A 9,207-nucleotide genomic window follows, 5' to 3' on the forward strand; every position below is an offset into this window, starting at 1 on the left:
GCGCTTCCCAAGCGGCGCACTGTAGCAGTGCGCCACCAGGCCGGCCCCATATTACTTGATTTTTTAAGAATCAAAATACTGTCTATAACTTAATTCACTGATAACTCTTTGCTACTTGAACATCCTTGTCAGTTTCAACCCTCATCCCAAATATTACTTGATTTTTTAAGAATCAAAATACTGTCTATACCTTAATTCACTGATAACTCTTTGCTACTTGAACATCCTTGTCAGTTTCAACCCTCATCCCAATCTCATGTTCAATCGGTTTGTATTATGCTCCATATATAAAACTCAACACTTTAAAAAAGTTGGAATAGAGTTTCTGAAAGCCTTTACTAGTAATATTTTAAAGTTTTTAATCATTTGAATTTTTTTCTATGAACTGTGTTCTCCAAGGCTTCCTAATGTTTAACAGTTGATATAATTCCAGCATAAATACATAAAAACTTGAATCATCAACATTTTAATGATCTGAAACTCAAGTACAGTGCTAACACGACGGATCAATTCCTACTTTAGACTGCATCAGTAAAAATACCGAATACGCTATACAACATTCAAACCTATAAATTGAATGAATGAACTAATTCTGGAAAGCAGAAGAGTGGTGAAACTATTCCCAGGCCACAAGACACACTACCCTTGTTTTTTGAAGGGAGCCCAATCTAATTCTCTAGCAACAGAAGAACTTTGCTATTTTCAGATAGCCTGGAGTATGAGATACAAGTATAAAACTATAAGAGAACTACTCAGGAAAACAAAACAAACCCCTCTAGAATCACCAAAGACTGACCCACTATAACTTTAAGTAGGCAAGTAACAAATACACATAAGAATCCTAAAAAACTGTTAAGTATATCAACAACAGTCTCGCGCATTAGCATAAGAATCATCAATCTACTCTACTTAAATCTAGGACACCTTTATTCACAACATAAAGAAAAGAACTTGGTACTTCACCAAATCATAAGTATAAAGAAGAATGTTCAGAAATAAGATGCTTAAAACATTGAAACAATTACTCTGGAGTGTCATCTGCTTGTTGTTTTTTGGTTTTCTGGTTTTCAAATGCCAAAGAAAATGAAGATCCTGGAAGCCCTATGTGTTCTACCAAGAGAGACTTCCAGGTTACTAAATATACATACTCATCCCACTAAGAAATCCCAAATCCTTGGGATTACCCTCCCTCCCTCCCCCAACCACTTCAGTACAAGATCTCTTCAGAAGCGCCACAGCAATTCATCACCAGCACAACATTCACCCCTTCGGGGCTCTGATATGACTTGGGACCTCTCAGCAACCACTGCACTGAAACTTCACATCAGAGCAGATTTTTCAAACCGTTCTTGCTTATTAGCATCAACTGTCCCACTTCCCCTAACCATTTCTCCTTTTCCCCTTGAACCCCTTAAGGCTACAGAAACAGTTTGGAAAAGAGCTGCTCTAAAGCCCCATTAGGACCACTCAGCCTCAAGGCCATCTCCCCTTAGCTACCTGTTCACTTTCTTTTGCTCCCTTCACTCTTCCACTACTGACTTCCCTCTCAGTCAGTCCCACTGAACACCTGGCACCCCCAGGCTATCATAAGGCCTGTTCATCATCTGGTCTCCACAATACACAGGCCCCATCTATAGCTTTAACTCAAATCCAGCTCTTCTCCAGAGCCCACTAACCTCCAATCTTCTGAGAGAACTGTTCATTCTGTTTTTCCAGAGGCAGTGATGCTATCTCACAGCTCCATGCTGTTACTTTCAGACCACTTCTCCTTTACTGTGTACTTTTGTACTTTGTACAAAACCTGCTACTTTTCTTTGAAGCTTATGCCACTTGTGGTTTTCAAAATTTTATTAACCTTAGAATCCTTTTTGAGGATTATCCTTTTCTTAGGGTTTTGATACACACTGTCTTATCTGCTGAGAATTCCCTTTTTCAAGTATTCCTTCCTCTCCCTATCTTTTAAACCTCTCCCTCAACATACGTAAGTAACACACACACACAGAGAAAACCAACCTTGTCTCCATTCCTTTAAGTATTGTACTACCCACTTCCCTTCATGCTGAAGCTTCCCAAAGAATGAGGTATACCAAATCACTGGCCTGCACACTTACCACTCCCTGAAATGGCACTTGGCAGGGTCACTAGAAACCCCATTCCAAACATATCAGGAACACTCTCTTCGTCTCAGGTAAAATCTCTGAATAAACATCACTCTTGGGCTACTATGACCCACTCCCTCTGGCTTCTCCTTCTACCTGTGACTTCCTGAGAAGTCTGCTCTTCTTTTAATGACCCTCCAGGATGGTCTCTCCAAGAGTGAGTCTGTCTCTTCTAACTCTATAGCCTTGCATATAGACAGACAAGGCTTACACTACCATCTATGTTCTCCACCTCAACCACTCTCTACTGCAGAACATCCCTACCAGCAACTCAAAGATTCAAATATTTCAAACCCAACTCTATCTATCCACCTTTTCCTCAAAGCTGCTCCTCCTCTGGGGGACTCTATCTGGTATCAATTCTTCCAGCAAGGGAGACCTGAGAGTCCCTTTAGATTTTCTCTTTCTCTTCTTATTCTCTACCTTCAATGGCTCCTCAGGTTATACAAATTCCACTATTTGAATATTTCTCATATATTCATTTCCTCTCCACCTCTGGCGTCATTTTAGTGTAGGTCTCACGTACTTTTCTAGACTTTCACAACAGCTTCAAACTGCTCTCTGCTACCTGTTCTCATTCTCTTCCAGTCTATCAACCACATGGCCACCAAAGCTTTCTTCTAAAAGTCCCTCTCCAATCAGATGCCTCACTCCCTTGTTTAAAATCCTTCAATAGCATGCCACTGCCTACAGGACAAAGTCCAAAATCCTCAGTGTGCCATAAGGATTCTGTGGCATTCTGCAATGTGGCCTCTGCCAACCTCCCAAGCTTCATCCTGTGCTTTTACCTCACACTCTCCTATCCATCAACTCTATTCTGTCACTTGTTTATCATGCACATACTTCTTTCCTTTCCTTGGAAAAAGCATCAAACCTAACAAATACCTGCTCACCCTGATACTCAACTGCAGCATACTTCCTTACTGTACCTTCTCAGATGCCTCTAGGCATTACTTCCTTTCTGCTCTTGTGCACATCTCTAATGTGGTATTTATTTTGTAGGTATTTATTATACCTTCTCTTCCATTAGAACGTGAGTTCCCTGAAGAGAGGAATTTTGTCTTATTTCTTTGTCCAAATATGTATCACTAGCACCTAGTACAGTGCATGTCACACATCAGAGTTAACAAAAAAAAACATTCACCAAGTGAATCTTCATGTTACTGGTCCTATTCTTTCTTATCTTCAAGCCTTTGCATTTAAGGTAGAACACCATGAGCTCTCAGTATAAATGGCAATGAATTAAGGTACAGTAGAGGAAAGTCAATCCATTCTATTTCAGAAAAGAATACCCAAGTTTCTTACTGGTGAATGGTAACAACTGCCCTTTCATTTAAATGTAGACAGGAGTGCAACTCTAGCAACAGTTAAGGAGGCAGCATTTTGTCACCCAATAAAATTACTGAACAGCAGATCCATGAAGCAAATATTATGCAAATTAACAGGCTGACTTTGAATAAAAATGTACTTTATTAAAGCTTACGGGAAAGGTGAAAATTAGAAAGTTAGGAGTTAGCTTAGGTATTACTAGAGTCCAGTGCTTGCAACTGAGTCTCATCTTAGGCAAATTTCCCAAGAAATAAACAGAACTGATTATATAAGCCCATCTATACAAATTACAGTTAAGTAGGCACAGTTATCAATACAAATAAATAATTTTTAGACTGTAAATTTTGGGGGAACCAAGTGCCCTGCTCATTATAAAAGTACGAAAAATTAGGGCCGGCCCGGTGGCGCATTGCTACAGTGCGCTGCTTGGGAGCGCGGCGGCGCTCCTGCCAAGGGTTCGGATCCCACATACAGACCGGTTCCCGCTCACTGGCTGCGCGAGGTGCGGGTGCAGCAATGAGGGTTGCGATCCCGTTGCCGGTCCCGGTCCGGTACGGGCGCGACACTGAGGGTTGCGATCCGTTGCCGGACACGAAAAAAGACAAAAAGGAAAAAAACAAACAAACAAACAAAAAACAAAAAATTAAAATGTGGCTACATTCCAAAGAAAACTTATGTTGAAAGAATAATTATTTGCAAGTAATTTCTAAAAATAATGGAATTACTGTATAGTCACATATTCTGTAATTAATCACCGAAAGTTTAGACGCAAGACAGCTGAATTACTAACTCTCACAATGCAGTCATTTTCATTATGGTTAAAAAAAGAAAAGAAAAAAAGCAGTATTTGTTGGCTGGCTGGAACACAAGGAGCTTATAACTTATTTTTCTAATGCCCTCTAATAAAAATAACAGTACTATCTACCTACTTAAGTACTTTATATTTGCATGTTTTCTTTCTTTTTTGCAATGACCTCACTGTAGCCCCTATTCTACAGCCCGATCTTTTAAAGCCCCTCCCAAAAAGTGCTAACCCCAGAGCTATGTATAGCATTAACAAGAACTACCCAGATCACATCTAACTATAAAGATTCTTTCACATAGGACTGAGATGGGAGGGCCAAAGAATCTCTTTTGATATCTGATAACGCAATTTTAACGTTCCTCTCAGTGTTATGGCACTAGACTAATCTATACAATTTTGACAGTTCCAAATATGAGATTCTCACAGTATTTGGTAACTTAAAATAACTTCTAGAAAATTAACTACATTTGATATTGAACACAAAAATTGAATTTAGCAATTCAGTATTTACATGATACTTTAATACTTTTAACTGCTGGAAGAAAACTCACTGGAGAACTGTTGGAAATATGATCATCATATATATAGGAAAACAGTGATTACTATTAATTTAAATGATTTAATATATTATCCAAATTAGTTAGTAAACTAATGATATAACCAGTGATATACTTAGCAAAATAGTTATAATAAGTCACTCACCATCACCAGCAGGAAGTCCTCTCTCTTTTTTTTCATCACATTTGTTGCATTCACTGAAGTAAAGCAGCAGGAACATATCCAAGAGTACCCAAATCAAGGAGGTGGCTAGGACCACCTTGCAATATGCAAATTTTCTCATGGCACTTAAAGTCAAATGCAAAATTTTAAAATATATATATAAATATATAAAGAACATGAAAATTATTCCAATCCAGTTTCATTAATCACGTTCATACCCTATAGAGAAAATGGGAAAAAGATTAACTTATTTCAGAATCTAGAAAATGATCTGTGAAATTTAATATTATAAATATTAAATAATATAAATTATTAGTTTCATTAATAATATAAATTTCACCATGAAGAATAAGCTCGTAAATCAGACTTGGAAAAATACTTGTAAAATACAAGAATATATAAAAAGTAATAGTATCAAGAATATACAAATCAATACATAACAATCCAACTGAAAAATAAGTATGTAAATGGTCACTTTGCAGAAAGAAAATCTTAATAGTCAATAAATATGTAGAAAAGTGCTCAATTCCCTATAATTATGAAATGTAAATTAAAACAACAGTTAGCTACCATTTCACACCCATCAAACATTGGTCTTAACTTTCTATTCAATTGCTATATTAAATGCTAAGGCAGAAGCAAAGCTATTAATTGCCACAGGAGTTTAAGCAACCAGTGATTGATTCCCAGTCCATTTCAGCTATCCACATTCAGTCACCAGGCCCAAGGATTAACATGAGTTCTCTTTGTAGCTTGTACCACAGCAGCTTAATGGGCTAACTCTTGTCCCTCTTTCCCACTGAATCCCATTTCAAAAACACGACAGTCACCAATCATTCAGGAAACAGACACCTAGAAAGTATAATGGAGAAAAGGTTATCATAAGATCTGAGACCTAGTCTTGGCACTGACAATAATTTTATAGACTTCCCTGATTTTTACTATTTCCCACCCTCCACCTCCCTTTATGCTGTTATAACATTATGAGAAAAATACTGGAGGAACTGTCATCAAATTTGGAAAGTCATGTGGGATAGTCTGACTAGAAAGGTTTCTGGAACGTAAGGAGTTCATCTTGGAGAGTGCTGGCTCACTCTGAGAGACTTCAGAGAGGTAGGAAATCATCCCACTGAGCAGCTGACCCGAGGCTCAAAGGTCCATGTCACTGCTAAACAGAATACAGACGAACCAAGTGCATCCCGATGAGGTGGACAGAGGAAACACACTTGGCATGTGTGCCCCACACTGAAAGTGGCATAAACAGATGTTCTGAAGGATGGGGATAATGGGGAATGTAGCAGGTTATTACAAGGGCAACTTTATGTTACATGTTCCATGGTGACCAGCAGAGAGATATTTATCTGAACAATTCAGGGCAGGCCAGTAAGTTTACCTATGAAATAGAGTAGTTCTTGCCCTTAGAGATACTTATAAAATGTAAAGTATTATTATTTCTGTTTTTGTCTCTGGAGACTTGGATCTCTTGCCTACTTTCTTCCTTTCCTCAAATCAACACTCCCTGACTACACGGCGACAAGGATGCTACTGTCATGAAAATTCTTGCCTCGAAATCCTGCTACTCAACACCTAATACTGTGTTACATGCAGTGATCTGCTGTGATAACTATGGTAATTAGGGTGAGGAAAGAACTGAAAGCAATGTCTTGGAACAACAGTTCTCAACAGAGAAGCTAAATAAATACACTTATATTTTGAACTACTTCACATGAAAGGCTATCTCTTTTGGTCAAATGGCAAAGCAGTCTGACTCCTAGTGCAACAACTGGGTTTCAATGTGGCTTTAAGGTCTCTAAAACCTGATGATTTTTCAAATACTTACAGCCCAGAATCCATAAATGTAAATCTTTGCAACTCTGTATCCTTTCCAATTTAACTTTTGCAAGGGGGCACAATTAGACTTTTAAACTGAAGGTAAAATGCAGGTGTGCGTATGTTTGGGAGGAGAGGGAGGAGGGTGTAAGTACACCCACAGAGGGTGTACAGGGGTAGAGGGAGAAAGGAAAAGAGAAGCTGTAAAGCTAGACGACCACAACTATGCCAGTTGTGGTGCTCTTTTACCTGCTGGTAATCCTGCACCGACTGGGCCAATTGTTGAGCTAAAGCTGGGTCTGGAGCCCACAGACTCCTCAAGCCTGTTCACAGACTGGGTCACAAACCCTTCACATACCAGGCTGTGTCCCTAGATCCGTCACATGCCAGGCTGGGTCACCAGACCCCTTCATGCAGGTCTATGAGCTAGGTAACTGGCCAAAAGGTCCTTGGAAGCCATAGGTTTTGAAAAGCATGGCTGTGCCAGGTGGATGCCTGAGGCCGACACCCACCCACCTGCTTCACTAAAACTCCTCTCTACTCTCTCTCTCTCTGTCTCCTCTTTCTCTCCCTGAAGAACACATGAATAGCAACAAAACTAAGATACATTGGCACACATGCGCACTAACTACACACACACACACACAAATTTGCTTACAAAGGATGCTGAACCACACCCAACTGGACCTGAGTCAAGGGCCCTGACAAAACTATTCTATTTTCCCAACAGAAGCAAAAAATGATTCCCAGATTTAAGTATCAGGTGACTAGTTGGTAAAGCAACTTACATGGTAAAACAACAATGACAGGAAATATGGACTAAATCATGAGTTTGACTTAACTCGCACTGATGTCGAGGTGTCCATAAGGCAGTTTCCATTTGCATGGTGTATATTTTTCCATCCCTTGACTATTAGTTTGAGTCTTTACAGGTGAGGTGAGTTTCTTGGAGGCAGCATATAGATGGGTTTAGTTTTTTAATCCATTCAACCAGTCTATGTCTTTTGAGTGGGGAATTCAATTCATTACATTTAGGGTTGTTATTGAAAGGTATTGTCTTACTCTTGGGCATTTTATTGATTTTTATTTGGATGTTTTAAATATTTAGTGTTCCTTTCTTTCCCTTTTATTGCTTGTCTTTGGTGTTTGTTGACTTTTTGAGGTGGTAAGTTACAGTTCCTTTCTCTTTCCCATTTGTGTATCTGCTCTACCAGTGGGTTTTGTTCTCTCTCATGTATTCATGGTGGTGAGTATCATGTTTTGGTACGGACACAGGACTCCCTTGAGGATTTCTTGTAGGGTTGGTCACATGGTGGCTAACTCCCGCAGTTTTTGTTTGTCTGGGAAATATACTATTTCTCCTTCATTTCTGAAGGACAGTCTTGCTGGGTATAGTGTTCTTGGCTGGCCATTTTTTTCTTTTATTACTTTGAATATACCATCCCATTCTGTTCTGGCCTATATGGTTCCTGCTGAGAAATCTGCTGTTAGTCTGATGGGGGCTTCCTTACAGGTGACTTGGAGTTTTTCTCTTGCTTTTCTAAAAAGATTCTCTTTGTATCTGACTTTTCACAATTTGACTACAATGCATCTCAGAGAGGACCTTTTGGATTGAAACTGTTTAGGGATCTATGAGCCTCTTGGATCTGGAAGTCTGTATCTTGCCCAATACCTGGGAAGTCTTCCACTACTATTTCATTGAATATGTTTTCAATGCCTTTTTCTTTCTCCTCCCCTTCAGGAACACCCACGATTCAGATGTCTGTGCACTTAAGATTGTCTGATATCACTCACAGATTTTCTTCACTTTTTTAAAAATTCTTTTTCCTGGGCTGGCCCGTGGCTCACTTGGGAGAGTGCGGCACCTGGGAGCACAGTGGCACTCCCGCCGCAGATTCGGATCCTATATAGGGATGGCCAGTGAGCTCACTGGCTGAGCACGGTGCGGGCAACACCAAGGCAAGGGTTGCGATCCCCTTACTGGTCATAAAAAAGGGGAAAAAAAAATTCTTTTTCCTTTTTTTTTTTCTTCACCTGCCTGGGTTATTTCAAAGAGACATCTTTGAGATCAGAAATTCTTTCTTTTGCTTGCTCTAGTCTGCTGCTTAAGCTCTTGGTTGTATTTTTTATTTTTGAATGAATCCTTCAGTTTCAGGAATTCTGCTACATTCTTTTTTAAGATATTAATCTCTGTAAATTTACTCTTTCATGTCCTGGATATTTTTTCTCATTTCATCATGTTTTTTAATTGAGTCTTCTCTTATCTGTTTGAGTTTTCTTTTTTTTTTTTTTTTTTTTTTTTTTTTTTTTTTTTTTTTTTGGCATCCATCTCTGTAAATTTCTTCCTTCACATCCTGGATTTTT

General features: G+C 39.0%; 1 protein-coding gene across 2 annotated transcripts in view; it reads right to left on the reverse strand.

Moving 5' to 3' along the window:
* GALNT1 (polypeptide N-acetylgalactosaminyltransferase 1) overlaps nt 1-5,232 on the reverse strand; it is a 67,285-nt gene extending 62,053 nt beyond the window's left edge. For both annotated transcript variants that reach the window (XM_008578171.1, XM_008578172.1), the window contains exon 1: nt 4,996-5,232. In XM_008578171.1, coding sequence (XP_008576393.1) covers nt 4,996-5,191 — 196 coding nt within the window. In that variant the 5' untranslated portion in view covers nt 5,192-5,232. The remainder of the gene's footprint in view (nt 1-4,995) is intronic.
* Between the last annotated feature and the right edge of the window lie 3,975 nt (nt 5,233-9,207).

This window comes from Galeopterus variegatus, unplaced genomic scaffold (assembly GCF_000696425.1).
Source record: "Galeopterus variegatus unplaced genomic scaffold, G_variegatus-3.0.2 Scaffold1638, whole genome shotgun sequence".
NCBI lineage: Eukaryota > Metazoa > Chordata > Mammalia > Dermoptera > Cynocephalidae > Galeopterus > Galeopterus variegatus.